Raw genomic sequence first — 21,566 nt, 5'->3', positions numbered from 1 at the left:
TCTTCAAATTCACCATTAAACCCAGCCCATAGTTTTACTTTTTTTGCTATTGGGTATCAAAATTAAAGTTGTATTGATTATTTGTTTATTTGGATAAACAGTTGTACAGTAAGGTACTAAGCCACTTAAGGTGTACTTTTCCACAAGCCTATAGTTAATAATTATTATTTAAAATATGATAAAATAAACAAACATTAATAATAATATTAAGTTTATATTTAAAAAATAATAATAATTAAAGTAATAACAATTGGTAGTAAATAAAACAATAAAACCCTCTTATTAACATTCATACACTTTTTTTACAAACTTATAATACTAATCTACGCTCTACAGGTATTACATTTTTAAATTCATCAATTACACTCTCAATATTTACAGAAGAAGTTAATTCTTGTTCAACAAATAGAAACAATAATGCATTTAGTCTATCTTGTGTCATGGTAGATCTAAGTTTGCTTTTAACAATGGTAAGCTTAGAAAAACTTCTCTCACAACCACAACTCGTGACAGGGATAATACCAAAAACATTTTTAAACATAGAAAAAAATTATTAAAAATATTTGATCGATCACATTTTTTTAACCAGTCAAGCCACTTATAAACAGAACCAGAGCAAGTACCTTTAGGAGTATGAGTATCTTCTAATTGTTTCAAAAGGATTATCTCAGAAATTAATGATTCTTTAGAGATATGGACATATTTATTCAATAGGTCAAATTCTGTGTTATAATTTTCTATTTTAATATCCAAATTCACAAGATTATTTAATATTGTCTATCACTAATGTTGTGGCGGCCCAGCATCGTCATGGCATATTAGTGTACGATGCACAAGACGATATTACAATAACATTAAAAATCCAGTTTACTTTTAGATTTGTTGACCATAAATGATAATAATATTTACGATTAAAAATCATGGCTGTTTCTTTATATAGTAGACAGGTTCATTAGTTTTATACTGATAAATTCTATAATCATAAAATATTCATATCTATATTTGACCAAAAAAAAAAAATCATTTGTGGAAATATAATTTTACTGAGGCCCAGTAGCCCCAAAGAAAGTCCAGGGGCAGCATATGCTGCCTCTGCTGCCCCCGTGCGCACGCCTATGAGACTAGTATGCATCACATATTCACATCTCATCTAATGAGTAATTTAAATATTGATACTCGGTAGGTAAGTAAACTAGATATATCCAAATTAAATAAAATTGGTCTATAAATTATATGTTTAGATAGTGTATGGAATTTAGTTAATTTTCTTTGTAAATAAGAAATCTTCCCAGAATGCTCAAGCAACAATGACCCAAAGACCATTAATTAAACACATATCATAACCTCATATTAATAACACACCAAAGAACCGCCACTAGATGGTTCCTCATACCAGTAAGCCATGTAGGTTATAAAATCCTATCATATCCTTTATGCATATTATACTACATGTCTTATACATATTGTATAATTTTAAAAATAAAAATAAATAAATACAAATTATATACTAGCACATTATAAATTTAACAGTGCAGTGTTGAGCATTAAAAAAAAATCATGTATGATAAATATAAAAAAATGATACATACATTGGTTGTAGTTTTAAAAATAAAAATAATGTATACTAACAATATGTGTATACAGTTTAACAAATAGGTTAAAATTAAAAAAAAAATCACAATAAAATTCATATTTATGGAAATTGTCAACACATACAAATTTATACCAAAAGGTAATCACAAATTTCATCAAAGGTTTCTGTGTGTGTCAAATGGTCATTTCCGTTAAGTTCGTTAATATTTAATGCATTAAAAGCATTACCTAACAACCAAGCACATTCATCATTTAAATTAATATCTCTATTTTTAATCAAAATATTTCTTATAATAGATCCTTTTTCACATAGTAATGCATAAAGAAATACATATGCGGAATGACCAGTACTATCGTGAGCTATAATATTACTAAATGTTCTTAAAATAGGCACTAAACACGTTATATCGATTATATCTTCATTAAAGGTGTTCAATAAACGTTCCATACATTCTGAATTGTGCAATTTAATTTGTTGACAACAAGAAATTTGATACACAATCCAAAATGATTCTTTCCATGTGTTCAATCGTCCATAACATGCGAGTAGCAATTTGTGTAGATCATCAATCCTATTGATATAAATATAATTAGTTTTATACATGTTATACTTTCTAATGATTAATTTTTAAATAATTATGTCTTACTTTAAATGAATCAGGTAGTTTTTAAGAAAAAGTCTTAAGGCATAAAAGGTATTGAAAATAACATCATCACAGGTTGAGTTATGTAAGCGATCAACCAGTGCATCAAAGAAATTTTGACTTTGAAGCACTTTACATGAACCTGGACTAGAATCACTCAAATTTCCAAGAGTCCAGATACACATAGCCTAGTAAATAAAACCATTTAACTAATAATTGTATAAATTCAACCTTAATGTTTATAATAAATAAAAATATACTGTACATAATTTTATTAATATTAATTGTTTTCCTTATTATTCAAAACCAAAGATGTATACTAAAGATAAATTTGAATTAATATTTAATCTTAAATACTATAAATGTACCAATAAAATTAAAACTATATTAAAATTTCAGAGCTGAATCAATGGAACACTAATTTTAAAATATGAATTGTTTTAAATATGATTATGTAGCATACTATCATTATAATATATAAAACATTTAAACAATTTAAAAGTGGAAAAACTATCCAATACAGGCACAACACCAATGGTGGGGGAGGGGGGCAAGGTGATGCTCTAGCCCCCCCAGAAAACAGTTCAGACTCCTCGCCAGCCCTCCACTAAAAAATATGTATGATATCATAGTCATAAAACATTATTTTTAAAAAAGCTACATCAAAGAATTTATGAACTATACTTTATAAAAATTTTTAATTTATGGAAATACTTTGGTATTTTCAAAGATTTGTGTTTTAAATTTTTACCGTTATAAAAACTGATATAATAATATTAATATTTTGTACGGGAGTGCGACGCGGCGTTTAAATGAGTCAAGATGCAACGCCTGACATACAGTCTATTAGAAAATATTCATATTTTATTTAAACAACCTCAATATTTGTTAAAAGAAACCTTAGCACATGAAAAAAAAAGTTTGCCCTACACTACCCCACAATTAATATTATACATAAGATATTCAAGAGTTTACTATAATTTATAAAATGTAAATAATCATTAATTGAGTGAACTCTTATTCCAGTTATTAACTTACTGATATATTGAAATTCAAATGATTGATGTACATCATCAAGTATGGTATAATTAATTTTGTCAATTTTAAACATGTCTTTCTATCTCCTAAGGTCATGTTACAAAAACATTCAAGTGCTGCTAACTGTACTTCTTCATTTTTATTACCTGAAATAAAATAAAGCAAAACTTAGTAAAAGGATAGCACCAGATAAATTAAAACTATAATATACCAGTTGCAAGATGAAGTAAGGATTCAGTAGCCCCTTGAACATGGTAAAATTCTGAAACAAAGTCTATACCGTTCAGAAAACCATTTTTTAATAACCTTAATTGTTCAACAGTAATTTGTTTTTTATGTTTAATTTCTTGTGCCAAATTATGCATGTCTTCAACAGTAAATACATTATCTTCTTCCTCGACTACAACTCCTCGTCTTGAATTTAATAGTATTTGTTTGTGTTGATTACGATGGACATTTATATCATAACGAATCTTCTCTTTTACTCGAGCTGTCGAGGCGGAATTCATGGTAACAGAATATGCAACTGCCAACTAGAATGATAAACTTAACTGTCAGACTTGAGTCTGTACCCTGTAATGCTATCAGTATGAATTTACAACTCTGCGTTGTCAATAATAAACGTAGCACAATAATAATATTATGTATAAATAACTAACTAATGTCTTCTATCATATAAAATACAACGAAATAATAAGTAATTCAAACTTCAGTTTCATCAAATACTATAGATTAGAATACGAGAAGCTGGTGAACGGTCACCTAGATCCCCATCCAAATATATCCCCATGGTCTAAATGACACAGCGGGATCTAATTGACAGGGGATCTAAATAACCATAGGGAACTAGTTGACACCATCCTAGTTGGGGATCTAAATTACCCATTTAGCGTTTAGATCCCTTGGTCTACTAGATACCCCCTCTGTGGCGGTAATTTAAAATAACATAATAAATTATATTAAACTTATTTTATACTAAACGTATTGTTTTTTCTTCAACAAATGATTAATTTAATTTCAATATGACAATATGTATCATAAATCATATTAGGTATTACATTACATTAATATAATACTCATAAGTCATAACTTTTAAATAATTCATAAGAGACAAGAGTCATAAGACTAGGTATAGTAAAGAATAGTTTGTAAATTTAAATTTTTTTATTATTTACAATTAATGCTTGCAAATCAAGGTTACTCACCTCTCTTTAAGTCTTAATATCACACACAACTATAATGAATTGCATAAAAAAAAAAAATTAATTTAATGGACCAATTATGGGCCACGAAATCGTGATCATAAGTTATTTATCTCACAACTGACTGATTAAAATGTTTTAATTAAACTTCCAAATAACAACCGTTATCTATTATGCACAACCTATCACTAATTTATTTCAATTTATTTAGTTCATAGGCTGTAATGCTGTAGCTGTATAATAAAACAGAACCTAATTATTTTTTTTTTTATTATTTTAATACAATTTTTAATTGATTGAGGCACAAAAAATGTTCTTTATTTGGGAATGAGGAAGAAGAAACGATTTAAGTAGTTCCTTTTTAACAAAATGAATGTGAACGTGAACTTATTCCAAGCCTTCAACGTACTGTCGTATCTGTCCATAGGAAATAAAATGGTGACAATGCGACATGTAAGTAGGTAAATAAGCCTATTGTAAATTATAACATAATCTTCTGTAACGGAAATTTACTGCTAAATAATACCTATTATATTGTAATGTCGACTTGTAGACTGTAATCGTTTATTTCAGTCATTTCAAAAGTAAGTTTCGCATTTTAATTTTAATACCTAATAATTACTATAATTTAACTAAAAACTTCTTAATAACTTAAATTTTTATGAATTCTCAACTCAAAATAATTTGCTACTTTTCGTGATTTTTCCGTATTTTGTCAAAATTTGAACTTTAAATGCTTATAAATAAAAACTGTGACTAAGGATTTTTAATTTTTTTCATCTGCCTTTGAAACGATAACCTAGGAGCCTTCTATTAAATTTTCATGCTTTTTTACTCAACAGATAAAATTTTATTGATATTTATAGAAAAAAAAACTAAAAAAATTGAAAACTGACAATGGCCGTAAACAGCTCAAAAAGAGTCAAAATATTTTGTAAATTTTATGGTGTATAGAAAATGCTAATATAAACATTCAGTCAAAATTTCATGTCCCTACGGTCATTTGTTTTAGAGTTACACCAAAAACCAAAATCGATTTTCTCGAAAACAGATTTTGCGTAAAAATTCCCGTTTTTCCTTAATTTTTCTTTTGTTTTTCACGTCGCTTGTGAAAACTACTGGGAAATTTTTACTTTTGACCCCCCAAAGTATAAGTTATGAAACTTATAAAGGTCAAAATATTGTTGATAGGTTTTTATTTTAAAGCTATTAACTAACATCCCTACCTGTTCACGCAATACATTGTATAATATCTAATTATGTGCGTGGACATAAATTTGTATATCGAAAGGGCTCGGCCCATTTAGTCAAAATAAATTAATAAATTAATAATTATTTGTTACAATCTTAAAATATCCATAACTTGTTTTTTAAAAAAAAAATACAAATAAATGCTTGCAATGTTTTAGTATGTATATTGAAGATGTTGCCCATCAGCTGTTATGATATTAATTATTAAATTTAATTAAATATTTAAATTATAGGTTTACTCCGTCGTCAAACCCGTTGCCATTCACATGGAATTTACTTCTCAACAAGGAAAGACAAACTTCTTTGAAAGAAGACTAAGTGTACACCAATTACCTTCAGTTGTACTCTGAATCATGTTTGTGAATAAAATTATTTATCAAAGACTTATTCATAATATTATAAGAAAACTTTATTTTTAAATTTTATAATTGAAGTGAAAAGTATTAAAATTTTTTATTAATTATACTATCATAGTTTTCATATTTGTCGTATTTATAGTTAGATTGTAGTATAAAATTTATAAGTATATGACTAATGTGTTATAATTTATTGTTATACCTGCTTGCAGCAGTTATTTGTTCATGCTAAATAAGAAACTCTTATTAAATAAGAAGAAATAAATTATAGTATAATATAAGATGTAACCGTATATATAACAATTAAAAAATGTTGTTTTTTATGTCTATGGATTAACGAAATTAATAATAATATCATAAATTACCAAAATAAATATATTAAGAGATGCGTGGTACTACTGTTCTTTCATCACTGTACACTATATACTAAAGTTCGACAGACGACGGTTTACCGGGCGTGCCTGGGAAGTTATATTTCTTTGGTAATTAAATTACAATATGAATTATAAGTTAGGTACCTATTATGTTGGTAGGTACTTATCCAAAACTCGTTTATCAGGATTTAAATAAAAAGGGAGGTCAATGGAAAAAAAAAAAAATTGGAAGTCACTCAGCTGAACAGTAGGTTACAAGTGGGTGACTGTTATGGATAGTGTTAAATTTGAATTCAATGATATAATATCATTGTATACGAAAAACGATTCTAAGTGGAGACGATTTGTCAGCCTAGGATATTGTATACTATACTTATATTGATATTATTAAATATTATTAATACCGTAGCCGGTTAACTGTTAAGTTGTATTATTATTATTATTTGTTTATTATCATATTTGTATATAATAATATATTTTAGACGTTTCAATTACCCACGAATAATATTTTTAAAATAGTTATATAATATATTACAAGTTACAACAAATTAAGAACGATATTGCAAAAATTAATTGCCGGAAATAATTAGTTTTTAACAGAAAACGACAGGGAAGTCTGAATTTGGCGGCCAGTCTTATTTTTAAGTTATATCAAATACTATAGATTAGAATACGGGAAGCTCTTAGATTTACTAGGGGACACTGTAGCGCTACATATTATAGTAGGTTGCCCATATAAGCCCCTTAATTTTTCTTTTTTAGACACTGATAACTATTAACTGATAAGTTATTAGTACAAAAGAACAACTACTTTGCTTTTTTCTAATTTTTAAATTAAGTCAGTAGTAGGAAATAGCCGGTTCTGGGTACCCCCCGCTTCACCCCCCCCCCTCCCGCCCTGCCGCTATGCGGCCTTCCCCCTCCCCCACTCCCCCAGCCTATACTGCAGCTCCCTCCCCCTCCCCCGTCTACACTGCGCCACCTTGCCCTTCCCTACGTCATCATGCTTATCTCCCCTCCCCCCTCCCCCTACCGACACTGCGACTCCCTACGTCATCATGCTTATCTCCCCCCCCCACCTGTCCCGCACCGGAACTACGTCATCCCGCGCCTCCCACGTATCGAGGACCCCCGCGATCGCCTATATATATATATATATATATATACATATACCACAGTATATACTCTATACATACTAAAGTATATACTCTATACATACTATAGTATATACCTATACATACTATAGTATATACCTATATATACTAAAGTATATACTCTATACATACTATAGCATATACCTATATATACTAAAGTATATACTCTATACATATATATACATATTTAGAAAAAAAACTAAAAAAATTGAAAACTGACAATGTCCGTAAACAGCTCAAAAAGAGTCAAAATATTTTCAACATTTTATAGTGTATAGAAAATGCTAATATAAACATTCAGTGAAATTTTCAAGTATCTACAGTCATTCATTTTTTAATTACAATAAAATAAGAAAATTGTTACATGAGAAATCGAGTAAATATCAAATGTTGTAAAAATATAAATTTCAGACGCTCTTAAAAATTTAATTTAAGATTCTTCTAGACATTTTTTTTTTGATAAAGGTAGACAAACTTATGAGTAATCTTATATTACATTTTCAAATCTTAGATTTAAAAAGAAAAATTTTTATGAATTCTCATCAAAATAATTTGCTATTTTTCGTGATTTTTCCGTATTTTGTCAAAATTTGAACTTTAAATGCTTATAATTAAAAACTGTGACTAAGGATTTTTAATTTTTTTCATCTGCCTTTGAAACAATAACCTAGGAGCCTTCTATTAAATTTTCAAGCTTTTTTACTCAACAGATAAAATTTTATTGATATTTATAGAAAAAAAAACTAAAAAAATTGAAAACTGAGAATGTCCGTAAACAGCTCAAAATAAGTCAAAATCTTTGGATTTTAAGGTGTATAGAAAATGCTAATATAAACATTCAGTCAAAATTTCATGTCCCTACGGTCATTTGTTTTAGAGTTACACCAAAAACCAAAATCGAATTCCCGTTTTTCCTTAATTTTTCTTTTGTTTTTCACGTCGCTTGTGAAAACTACTGGGAAACTTTTTACTTTTGACCCCCCCAAAGTACCAACTAGATTCACGTTCCTATCAGAAAAGTTACTGTTGAAGAAAATCCAAGCACTTTTACTGTCCTAAAAGGTGATGACAGACACAAAAATAAAAAATAAAATAAAAAATAAAAAATAAAAAATAAAAAAAAAAACACACATCATTGTAAAATCAATACATTCATCGCTTCGCTCAGAATCTAAAATAAGAAATTGAAGAAGGGTGTCGGCGCCCGCAGGCAAATGCATTTTAGAAATCCAAAAAAAATGTGGAAAAAATTTTATTTTAGGAAAACACATCACAAATTACAAACTAAAATGTCCAGAATTCAAACATAAAAAATGTGTGTGTATTATTTACATAAACTAATAGTTAATATGATCGGAGGTGTATTGTTATAAACTAGCAATTGGGATAACTGCTTAGTTTATAATTTGCAGGTAGCAAGACTGTTGGTAGAGGATTTCTTACCGTGGTGTCACACGTCTAATCTACAGGTCGTTTCGGGTCTGGTTTTGTAGGGCCTCCTGCTCTCCCTACGATATATAATAAGTTTTGAATATTATAATATCATTAATATTGGGTAGGTACTCCAATTTAATAAATATTCTATAACTAATATCCAATTTGTTATTAATTCTTATAATTAAAATCTAATTATTCTATTACTTGTTACCAATTTAACTACCTATTTATCAAAATATTACTGTTATATTCTATTACTACACTTATTCTAGGCTAGCCTTCTTATTACTTCCACTTGTAATATTTTTTCCCAATTGATTTCTTTCAATCTAATTTTCTTTGTCTACAATTTTTCACATTAAATACTTCAATTCAATACACCTATATATAAGGTCATATACTGCCTTTAAGACACAAAATTCACTTTATTTCAGTTCAAAAAAACTTCTTTATACTTCAAAAACAAAAACTCTTTATATACTTTATTTCAATATTTCAAATTCAATTACTTTCCTATGTTATTCACAATCATTTAATTATTCAATACCTATATTTCCCAAAAACTACTCAATTATTCAACAATTAATTAACAATTAATTTACTCAAAATTGTATTTCAATAATCCCCTTTTTTTCTCTAATAAAAATTATTCATCAACTTATTTCATTTATTCAACTGCTACGCATGCATTCATATATATATTTTCTCTAATATTTTCTCTATAAAATTCTATATTTTTTTCCTATTACCTTTTCAATTAATTATAGTATTCCCTTACTATTTCATTTGTTGATTCCTATTTATTTCAACTACTATTTCAACACAGATCAGTCTACTGCTGTCTATTTTACCACAATGTCTATATATATATATTTCTTTTTCAACAACTTATATTTTTTCCCTTTAATATATAATACGACAATTTATTATACGCACCTTCACCAAAATCAAAACTAAAATTTTACCGCTGGCTTCCTTAAAAAAACCAACGTGAGACGTGTACCCAAGCTACAATTCTATATGCAATTACTTTTATAACTTAATTATTTAACTCACATAATCCCTGCACCTACTGCTCTGTTCATTTCTTTTTTTATTTTCGTCTGCTTGCCTGTCTTCAATTTGTTCGTCGCTTCCCGGAGTTTTCAAGGGTGATCGGTCCTCGACTGTGACTTGAAAAGTTGCCTCCATGTAGTTGATTTGAATCGAACCGCTGTGTCACTTCTGCACTTCTTCTGTTGATTTCCGCTGTTTTGACTGCTCGACTCGCCTCAATCTCCTTGGAAGTTCCGTACTCGACTGCGCCAGTGTTATAAACTAGCAATTGGGATAACTGCTTAGTTTCTAATTTGCAGGTAGCAAGACTGTTGGTAGAGGATTTCTTAGGTATTAGAGTAGACTTCACTGGACGTTGTTCAATTAATTATGGATATATTCCCACGCCTGGTTAATCCGTGAATCGTGTCCTGTCGTGTTTGCAATATATGTTATACGACATCCGTCAATATTTAGATACTGTGCATTATATATATATATGTTTATTTCGTAAGCAATTTCTAAATATTATATTCATACATTTATGATTTATGATTAAGGCGAGGTTGTAGAACCTATTGTAATGCGAGTTCAAGATCGCATTGCCCTCTCGTTATATTCCCATAGATTTTCTAATCAGATATATGATTTTGATTAATTTAGTCGAATTTCTATGTGCTGATATTTATCTAATCTTCATGTTGCCAAATGTAGCCGAAGGCAAAACGATCACAATAATATATCATGTGTATTATTGGGTTCGTTACAGTATCACCGTAATATATGTATTAGAAAATGTATAAAAAGAATGTAATTTATTAATAGAAATATTTAGTTAAAGAATAATCAAAGAATAATTATTCAGAGGGCACCAAGTTATCAATGTTAAAGTGTATACAAAAAATTCGACTAGTTCCATTCCTAAAAATAAGAAATTGAAGGAGGGTGTTGGCGCACGGAGGCAAATGCATTTTAGTAAACAAAAAAAAAATGTGGAAAAAATTTTACTTTAGGATACACATTACAAAGTTCAAACTAAGATGTCCAGAATCTTAACCAGAAAAACTGTTCAAAATGTTTAGTTCATTAAAGAAGGAGTCGTATAGCACCAGGTTATCAATATTTAAAAAATTCGGTTAGTGTTAAAATCATAAAAAAAAAATTGAAGAGAGGTGTTGGCGCCCGCAGACAAATGAATTTTAGAAAACATAAAAAAATTTAAATAAATTATATTGTGGGAATACACATTATAAAATACAAACTAAAAAACCCAAGAATCTTAAACAGAAAAACTATTCAAAATGATACGCTCACAAAAGAATGATAATACAGAGGGTATCAGGTTATCAATGTTTAAAAAATTCAGTTAGGGTTAAAATCATAAAAAAAAAATTGAAGGGAGGTGTAGTATAATATGAGTATTGTACATTTCGTAATATTTTTTTATAATATTTACTGTTAGTGAAATATTAATTATTTGTATTTCTAATATAATATATAATATGATATTTATGGACGTCACTTGCACTATGGTCCCTCGATATAGTAATGTGGCGACCCGGCACATCTCTTTTAGATAAATGATTAAATACTTAATCAAGTCTTCCAATTTACTAAACATTTATATTTTGTAGATAATTTGGTATAATTTGAAATTGAATAGAGACTGTGTGAATTATCAAAATATGTGGTGTGAAATGTACATTGGAACACCTGTTAAAATTAATTATGTTGAACTTTAGCTAATATTTTTAAAATGTACTATAATAGACATTTGAACATTTATACGTATATTATACATAAATTTCAAGTATGATTTTTTTTAGTTTTTATTTTTTGATAATTACCTACCTACTACAATAAAAGACACCTTATTTTTATATTTTGAAGCAATAAATGTTTTGGATTATTTAGATCTATATAAACTAAATTTCAGACCCGTAGTTTAGTATTTAAAGTTTGTATGATCAGAGTCGTGGAACCAAATTTTTTCAGACTCTACTAGAATGTTGTGGTTAAATGGAACTATAATAGGTATGTGGAATAAGAGTACCTAACCGTCTATGATAATTTGTTATGAATATAATATAATAACTAATAAGTAATAGCTCAAATTTAGCACTTTTACGGTACTTAAAACATTTTCCTAATATTTTAACAGAAATTATGGAGCTAAAAATATAGAAATACCTATATTATGTTACGGTTCAGAGTTTTGTTTCATTTATAATAATAATGCTTTTTAATATAATTTTTCATAAATTAATATTTATAACAGTTGGCTTTAATGATGATACGGAGCGTCTGTTCGTGACGTCCCGTGTCGTAAATACCAATGCGTTGTGTATTGTTATGATTCGTTTATTATATAACCAATAAGTAATGTTTACAATGATCGGGGCAAGTTATCCCGGGCCGCGCGGCAGGCTTAAGGAAGCGGCCGCGACGGGCGGGTTCGGGCCTGAAGAGGCGCGAGCAAAACAATAGTCGGGACTTGCCTATACGTTTCGTAGAAGTAATACAATAATAGGGGAGAGTAGAAACCGTCCGTGCACGGACTCGAGCAAGTCGTGTGGGTTCGGTTCTTCCTCGCGGCGAAACTCGAATAAGCTCGCCGTAGGGGGGAACGAAGTACTACTTGTCGGCTTGCTGAATAGTCGATTGGCCAAGTTACGTCGCGAAGTCGGTTCCCGGCGTGTCTTGGTATTCGTCCAACGGTGTGACTGGACTCGATTGAACGGGTGGACTGTCAGTAATGGATCGCCGGAGTATAGTTATATTATACGCTGCCGTCGGTGGGTCAATCAGGTCCCGGTGTGGCGGCTATCCGTTGTCGTCGATCGCTGGATGTACACGGTAGGCTTGGCGTCGTCGGTCCGTGAAGTGGCGCTTATTAGCCAGGTATGCCGGGTACTGTTGAGTCTCGGCGGTATCGGGCGATCACGTTAGATCGGTGCGTTCAGGGTGCGTCGTCGTGGACTGGTTAGGTCGGATCAGCTTCGCCGGTGTCGTTCAGGTCGGTGTTGCTGCTGCGTTGATAGTCTTCGGGTCTTCAGGTCTTCGGGTCTTCTATAGTGCTTGTTGACTTGTAGAAGATATGTTGAAGACTGGTGTGGTGGATGATTTGACCGGTGAACTGTCCCGGTATATATACTATTTGTTTCCCTTTGTTGTCCTGTGATTGGTCGAGGATGGTTGCTTTGATAAGCAATAACCACACCTCGACCCGTTGGTGTTCGCTTTGTTAATGTGGTTCTTGTTTGTTATTTCCGTGAAATTTTCCTGTTGGTAAACTACTTATTCTAATATGTCGCGTCTATTACTTGTGTCGCATTATGTTGCCATACTGTTGTGTTTGGTGGTCCTGAAAAGGACCACTTTAATACAGTGACGGTTTATCCCGTTACAATGATTTGTTTGAACTATTAGTACGTATTTTTTTTTTGGGAGATCCTTATTATTACAACACCGTTATCAATATGCGTCTCACTGTACCCCGGTTTCAACTACAGATAAATCATTACCTACTTATTATCAGGGCTGTGAATTGAACGCATTTACATGATATTTTGCTACACTGTAACCATATAAAAAATGGATTCGGCCAAAATCTTATTTTACATATTATTTTTTTGGGTAAGTTCATATACTTGCAAGTTTTCATGATTTCTGACGCTATTATGATAACGCTTATGATAACGCTTTGTCACTGCATTAAATTCACAGCCCTGCTAATTACTTTTACTTCGAATAATGAAACCTACCGCAGTTAATGTTAAATGTCAAATTAACAACAAACAACTGCTTCATCAACTTGATAACACTTAAGCAGATGTCAGATTTTTATTTTTATTTTATTTTGATGATATATTATTCCCAGGACGGTGTTGTCCACTAAGTACAAACTAAAATGCCCAGAATCTTAACAGAAAAAACTATTCAAAATATTTAGTTCATTAAAGAATGATTAATCATAGGGCACCTAGTTATCAATTTTCAAGTCAATACAAAATATTCAACTAGAGTTACATTACTAAAAAAAAAAATTGAAGGAGGGTGTTGGCGCCCGCAGGCAAATGCATTTAAGGAAACCAAAAAAAAATTTTGAAAAAAATTAAGTGTAGGAATACACATTACAAAGTACAAACTAAAATGCTCAGAATCTTAAACAAAAAAAACCATTTAAAATATTTAGTTCATTAAAGATAAGGATTATTCAAGGGTACCTGATTGTCAATGTTTAAAAAATTTGGCTAGAGGTAAAATCATAAAAAAAAATTGAAGGAGGGTGTTGGCGCCCGCAGGCAAATGCATTTTAGGAAACCCAAAAAAAAATTTTGAAATATGTAACTGTTGGAATACACATTACAAAGTACAAATTAAAATGCCCAGAGTCTTAAACAAAAAAAAACCATTTAAAATATTTAGTTCATTAAAGATAAGGATTATTCAAGGGTACCTGATTGTCAATGTTTAAAAAATTTGGCTAGAGGTAAAATCATAAAAAAAAATTGAAGGAGGGTGTTGGCACCCGCAGGCAAATGCATTTTAGGAAACCCAAAAAACAATTTTTAATAAATTTAACTGTATGATTACACATTACAAAGTACAAACTAAAATGCCCAGATTCTTAAACATAAAAAACTATTTAAAATATTTAGTTCATTAAAGAATGATTATTTATAGGGCACCAAGTTATGAATTTTCAAGTCAATACAAAATATTCAACTAGAATTACATTACTAAAAAAAAAATTGAAGGAGGGCGTTGGCGCCCGCAGGCAAATGCATTTTAAGAAACCAAAAAACAATTTTGAATAAATTTAACTGTATGATTACACATTACAAAGTACAAACTAAAATGCCCAGATTCTTAAACATAAAAAACTATTTAAAATATTTAGTTCATTAAAGATAAAGATTATTCAAGAGGTACCAGATTGTCAATGTTTAAAAAATTTGGCTAGAGGTAAAATCATAAAAAAAAATTGAAAGAGGGTGTTGGTGCCCGCAGGCAAATGCTTTTTAAGAAACCAAAAAAAAATTTTGAAAAAATGTAACTGTTGGAATACACATTACAAAGTACAAATTACAATGCCCAGAGTCTTAAACAAAAAAACCATTTAAAATATTTATTTCATTAAAGAATGATTATTCATAGGGCACCAAGTTATCAATTTTCAAGTCAATACAAAATATTCAATTAGGGTTACATTACTAAAAAAAAAAATTGAAAGAGGGTGTTGGCGCCCGCAGGCAAATGCATTTTAGAAAACAAAAATAAAATTTGTAAACAATTTTACACAAGAAAAATACATTTCAGAAGTTCAAACTAAAATGCCCAGAATATTAAACAGAAAAAACTATTTAAAATATTTATTTCATACAACAAGGATTAGTCAAAAAGGTACCAGATTGTCAATGTTTAAAAAATTTGGCTAGAGGTATAATCATAAAAAAAAAATTGAAGGGGAACGTTGGCGCCCGCAGGCAAATGCATTTTAGGAAACCAAAAAAAAATTTTGAAAAAATTTAACTGTAGGAATACACATTACAAAGTACAAACTAAAATGAACAGAATCTTAACAGAAAAAACTATTCAAAATATTTAGTTCATTAAAGAATGATTATTTATAGGGCACCAAGTTATGAATTTTCAAGTCAATACAAAATATTCAACTAGAATTACATTACTAAAAAAAAAATTGAAGGAGGGCGTTGGCGCCCGCAGGCAAATGCATTTTAAGAAACCAAAAAACAATTTTGAATAAATTTAACTGTATGATTACACATTACAAAGTACAAACTAAAATGCCCAGATTCTTAAACATAAAAAACTATTTAAAATTTTTAGTTCATTAAAGATAAAGATTATTCAAGAGGTACCAGATTGTCAATGTTTAAAAAATTTGGCTAGAGGTAAAATCATAAAAAAAAAATTGAAAGAGGGTGTGGGCGCCCGCAGGCAAATGCTTTTAAAGAAACCAAAAAAAAATTTTGAAAAAATGTAACTGTTGGAATACACATTACAAAGTACAAACTAAAATGCCCAGAGACTTAAACAAAAAAACCATTTAAAATATTTAGTTCATTAAAGAATGATTATTCATAGGGCACCAAGTTATCAATTGTCAAGTCAATACAAAATATTCAATTAGGGTTACATTACTAAAAAAAAAAAATTGAAAGAGGGTGTTGGCGCCCGCAGGCAAATGCATTTTAGGAAACCAAAAAAAAATTTTGAAAAAATGTAACTGTTGGAATACACATTACAAAGTTCAAACTAAAATCCCCGGAATATTAAACAGAAATAACTATTTAAAATATTTAGTTCATTAAAGATAAAGATTATTCAAGAGGTACCAGATTGTCAATGTTTAAAAAATTTGGCTAGAGGTAAAATCATAAAAAAAAATTGAAAGAGGGTGTTGGCGCCCGCAGGCAAATGCTTTTTAAGAAACCAAAAATAAAATTTGTAAAAAATTTTACACAAGAAAAATACATTTCAGAAGTTCAAACTAAAATGCCCAAAATATTATACAGAAAAAACTATTTAAGATATTTATTTCATACAACAAGGATTAGTCAAAAAGGTACCAGATTGTCAATGTTTAAAAAATTTGGGTAGAGGTATAATCATAAAAAAAAAAATTGAAGGAGAGTGTTGGCGCCCGCAGGCAAATGCATTTTAGGAAACAAAAATAAAATTTGTAAAAAATTTTACAGAAGAAAAATACATTTCAAAGTTCAAACTAAAATGCCCAGAATATTAAACAGAAAAAACTATTAAAGATATTTAGTTCATTAGAGAATTCATAGGGCACCAAGTTATCAATTTTCAAGTCAATACAAAATATTCAACTAGAGTTACATAAATAAAAAAAAAAAATTGAAGGAGGGTTTTGGCGCCCGCAGGCAAATGCATTTTAGAAGACAAAAATAAAATTTGGAAAAAATTTTACAGAAGAAAAATACATTTCAAAGTTCAAACTAAAATGCCCAGAATATTAAAAAAAAAAACCTTTTAAAATATTTAGTTCATTAAAGAATGATTATTTACAGGCACCAAGTTCTCAATATTCCCGGGAATTTAAAAAAAAATAATTTGGCTCCAAGTTGTTAATGTCTTAAAAAAGATATATAAACAAGGATTAGTCAAAAAGGTACCAGATTGTCAATGTTTAAAAAATTTGGCTAGAGGTTAAATCATAAAAAAAATTGAAGGAGGGTGTTGGCGACCCCAGGCAAATGCATTTTAGTAACAAAAATAAAATTTGGAAAAATTTTACTGAAGAAAAATACATTTCAAAGTTCAAACTAAAATGCCCAGAAGATTAAAAAAAAAAACCTTTTAAAATATTTAGTTCATTAAAGAATGATTATTTACAGGCACCAAGTTCTCAATATTCCTGGGAATTTTAAAAAAAATCATTTGGCTCCAAGTTGTTAATGTCTTAAAAAAGATATATATAAAAGAATCAAAAAAAGTTAAATATATAAAAAAATAAATTAAACGAGGAACGTGAGAGAACCTAGCCAGTCTCTTTTCAAATTATATATTATGTACACAGGTGCTCAGCGTACTCCCAGGTATAGCCGGTTAATCTTGAAAAATTTTTATACAAAAAAATCTACTAGAGTTCAATGAAGTGAAAAAAAAATTGTTTGAGAAATCTGGGTGAAATAACACTAAACAAAAGAATACGTTGGTAGCTAAATACTGCAATACATATGAACTACAATCCAAAAACTAGGTGTTGTTTACATTATAATAATGCGAACAGTTATTATGATCAGAGGTGTATCACGGTAATATATGTATTAGAAAATGTATAAAAATGAATGTAAATTATAAAGGATGCAAAGAAATTAAATGATAAAAGGTCCTGCACGGACTCTACTATGTGATTGTAATTTATAAAGGACATAAAATGTTTAATTTAAAATAATATTGTGTTTGGTGGGTCTACAGTCAATATTAAATTACAAACTATAAAGTCTAAATGCAAATAAAAACATAGTCAGATATCTGTTTTAGTCTTTGTAAATATGTGCGGAAAAAAATTAGATTTAGTACAATTATAAAAAAATGTGGAAAGGAAACCCTGAGAATTCTTTGACAATAGGATATTTAAACACAAAACTATATATTAAATTAAAACTATTGATTTTATACATTTTCTATTTACAAAAACTCATAAGTATTGAAAACCTTATAAAACCCTGATAAAATAATATTTTGTTATATTTTAAAATACATTTTATAATTTGTTGTGGTAAAAAAATCATTATTTAATGTTGGCTGTATTTAAGTTTTTAATAACTATACTGGTACAACTCTTGCTGACAGTCTTTAAGACCGTGTTAAAAACTATGATAATTAGTTAACATCTAATTTCCTGCCCTATCCTAACCTAACCTAACCTAATCAAATTAATAATATTTAAATATTTTTTTTCATTGTTTTGATTACAATATCGAATACCTTGATAGTTAGTAGGAAAAGATCATCGCAAAGCTCATGACCGGTGATGGTAGTCGTCTATCATAACCATAGCTTCAACTAACCATAGGTTTACCAAACTAATATTCTTATGACTTATTAGGACACTTTGAATAAAAAGATCCTGATTTGCAGGTTGCTGAACTTATGTGTTTGATTGTCAAGTTGATCCTTAGATTGTTGACACATTAATCCATGCTATGGATGAAGCCCATAGATAATAAAGATATGGATAGTCCACGCCTATGTTAAATACATTTGAGCCGCGTTCCCGCGGAAGGCAATTGAGACTCCTTTATATTAATAGTCGATACTCAATTTGGTCTCAATTGTTCCCCTCGAAGATCAGACCGCTGATTAGACTATTATGTCCTATCCATTATGTTATATATTTATTATCTATGATGGATACCCAGCTCTCTCGTGTAAACAATTTGAAGCACATAAAAGCGATCAACGCGTCTCTATTAATGATTTATCAGCATCATTGGTGCACATACGGGGGTGCCTGGGGGTGCTTAGCACCCTCAAGTCTTAAATTAGCACCCCCATCTTCTATTGTGCAAAAAATATTATTTAAACTGTAATTTTGCGTTTATAAGAATGAGTTTCCAGTTTGTATTGGTATACACTAACGGGACGTAAATATTTTATACATAAATACAGTAATTGGGTAATTGGGTTTGTGAATTGTGATGTTGGTATGAGTGTATGACGGTATATTCCCTATTTTTAATGCATGTTATCTTATCGGCTGTTTTAACACAAGTTTATTTTTAGTATTATTTTATTACTGGAAATTGGAGTACTGAACAGGATTTTGTTTTTGTATACCGGTGTTATGGTTTATTGATATGAATATAATATTATTAATTGGGGGACGAGGTGGCCGAGCGTTCTAACGCGACCGGGCGGCATTTTCTCCGTGCAAGATACGGTGTCCGGAGAACAATTGCCGCCATCCCCCACCCGGGCATGCCAGATACCTACGGGTGCCCAATCAAAAATTCTGCCAAACCCAACACACACGTGTTCCTTCCCCTACCAACACTAACAACCCACAAACAAACCACAACATTACAGCTAATGGCCATAGTTGCCGAAGCTTAAGATCAATAATAAAAAAAAAAAATATTATTAATTAATATTATTTAGTTTGATAAATGATAATATTATAGACATTTTCAACCGTCTATTCTTAGTAGTAGTGTAGTACGTACTATGAATCAAAGTTAGTCGACTCTACCTATTAAGTTGTTCAATCGTGTTCTCGAGTCAGTGACAAATGACTACAGTTCTGATATTGACCAATTTTATTTTATTGTTGTTTTAATCTTCTATTGTGCAAAAAATATTATTTAAACTGTAATTTTGCGTTTATAAGAATGAGTTTCCAGTTTGTATTGGTATACACTAACGGGACGTAAATATTTTATACATGAATACAGTAATTGGGTAATTGGGTTTGTGAATTGTGATGTTGGTATGAGTGTATGACGGTATATTCCCTATTTTAATGCATGTTATCTTATCGGCTGTTTTAACACAAGTTTATTTTTAGTATTATTTTATTACTGGAAATTGGAGTACTGAATAGGATTTTGTTTTTGTATACCGGTGTTATGGTTTATTGATATGAATATAATATTATTAATTGGGGGACGAGGTGGCTTGCTGTCTAACGCGACGGATTCGGCAAAGCCGGTCCGAGTTCGATCCTCGACCACCGGGCGTCATTTTTCTCCGTGCAAGTCACGGTGTCCTGAGAACAAGTGCCGCCATCCCTCACTCGGGCAGATACCTACGGGTGTCCAATCAAAAATTCTGCCAAACCCAACACACACGTGTTCCTTCCCCTACCAACACTAACAACCCACAAACAAACCACAACATTACAGCTAATGGCCATAGTTGCCGAAGCTTAAGATCAATAAAAAAAAAAAAAAATATTATTAATTAATATTATTTAGTTTGATAAACAACCGTCTATTCTTAGTAGTAGTGTAGTAGGTACTATGAATCAAAGATAGTCTATTCTACCTATTAAGTTGTTCAATCGTGTTCTCGAGTCAGTGACAAATGACTACAGTTCTGATATTGACTAATTTTATTTTATTGTTGTTTCCATTTTTCTACATAAATACCAACAATTTATTTGTGCGGTGTAAAGTAGTTTATGTGATTTATATTTAATTTGCGTACGTATATAAAATTACTTCCTTAAATATGTTTAGTATATTTGAATGTAATAAAACAAACAATAAAAACGAAAATAATGAAAGTAGTGAAAATGTGGACGATCCCGGCCTATTAATTAGTAAAAATTGTAGTTAATTGATTTAATATTTTGCTGGCATGTATTACTATTTAGGGGAGTGTGGGGGGAAAAAGCCCCCCACGTGTCACTTTGTGCTAAACAATTTTAGCACTCCCAAGTTTAAGACTGAATGTGCGCCTATGCAATCAGCATCTAACCCCAGCCCACCTTCATATTATTCTCTATGCAAAAAGTAAATTTAAGACAAATTTGTAAATCAATGCACAGTCTCTCTATTGTACCTACTAATATTTGTGATTTCATTAATTTTCAGTATTTTGTATTATTAGATTGGGAAAACTTAAGACAATATAATTTACACAAGACTGTGGCTAACACAATCATACTTTAATAAAAGTATATGATATAAGTAGCTTCTATATTTGAATTAATCGTTTTTTTTTTCGGGTCATTTATTGGTGGACGGCACTTTAACTACAGTCCCTCAACTTACTGAGGCAACCTTGAGGCATTTCCTTTTAGGAAATTAATTAAATCCTCAAACATATGATATTTATGGACGACACTTGCACCATGGCCCCTCGATATAGTAATGTGGCGACCCGGCACATCTCTTTTAGATAAATGATTAAATACTTATTCAAGTCTTCCAATTTACTAAACATTTATATTTTGTAGATGATTTGAAGAAAAATTTAAAAT

General features: G+C 30.0%; 1 protein-coding gene across 3 annotated transcripts in view; it reads right to left on the bottom strand.

Moving 5' to 3' along the window:
- Positions 1 to 1,452: 1,452 nt before the first annotated feature.
- LOC132952707 (uncharacterized) overlaps positions 1,453 to 21,566 on the bottom strand; it is a 34,883-nt gene continuing 14,769 nt past the window's right edge. For all 3 annotated transcript variants that reach the window (XM_061025093.1, XM_061025095.1, XM_061025094.1), the window contains 5 exons: positions 10,106 to 10,515; positions 3,487 to 3,808; positions 3,276 to 3,421; positions 2,241 to 2,425; positions 1,453 to 2,165 (listed from right to left, as the gene is read on the bottom strand). In XM_061025093.1, coding sequence (XP_060881076.1) covers positions 1,721 to 2,165; positions 2,241 to 2,425; positions 3,276 to 3,421; positions 3,487 to 3,808; positions 10,106 to 10,240 — 1,233 coding nt within the window. In that variant the 5' untranslated portion in view covers positions 10,241 to 10,515 and the 3' untranslated portion in view covers positions 1,453 to 1,720. The remainder of the gene's footprint in view (positions 2,166 to 2,240; positions 2,426 to 3,275; positions 3,422 to 3,486; positions 3,809 to 10,105; positions 10,516 to 21,566) is intronic.

Source organism: Metopolophium dirhodum, chromosome 9, assembly GCF_019925205.1.
Source record: "Metopolophium dirhodum isolate CAU chromosome 9, ASM1992520v1, whole genome shotgun sequence".
NCBI lineage: Eukaryota > Metazoa > Arthropoda > Insecta > Hemiptera > Aphididae > Metopolophium > Metopolophium dirhodum.
Note: the sequence above shows the minus strand (reverse complement) of the source record. Positions and strands in the feature narration are given on the sequence as shown.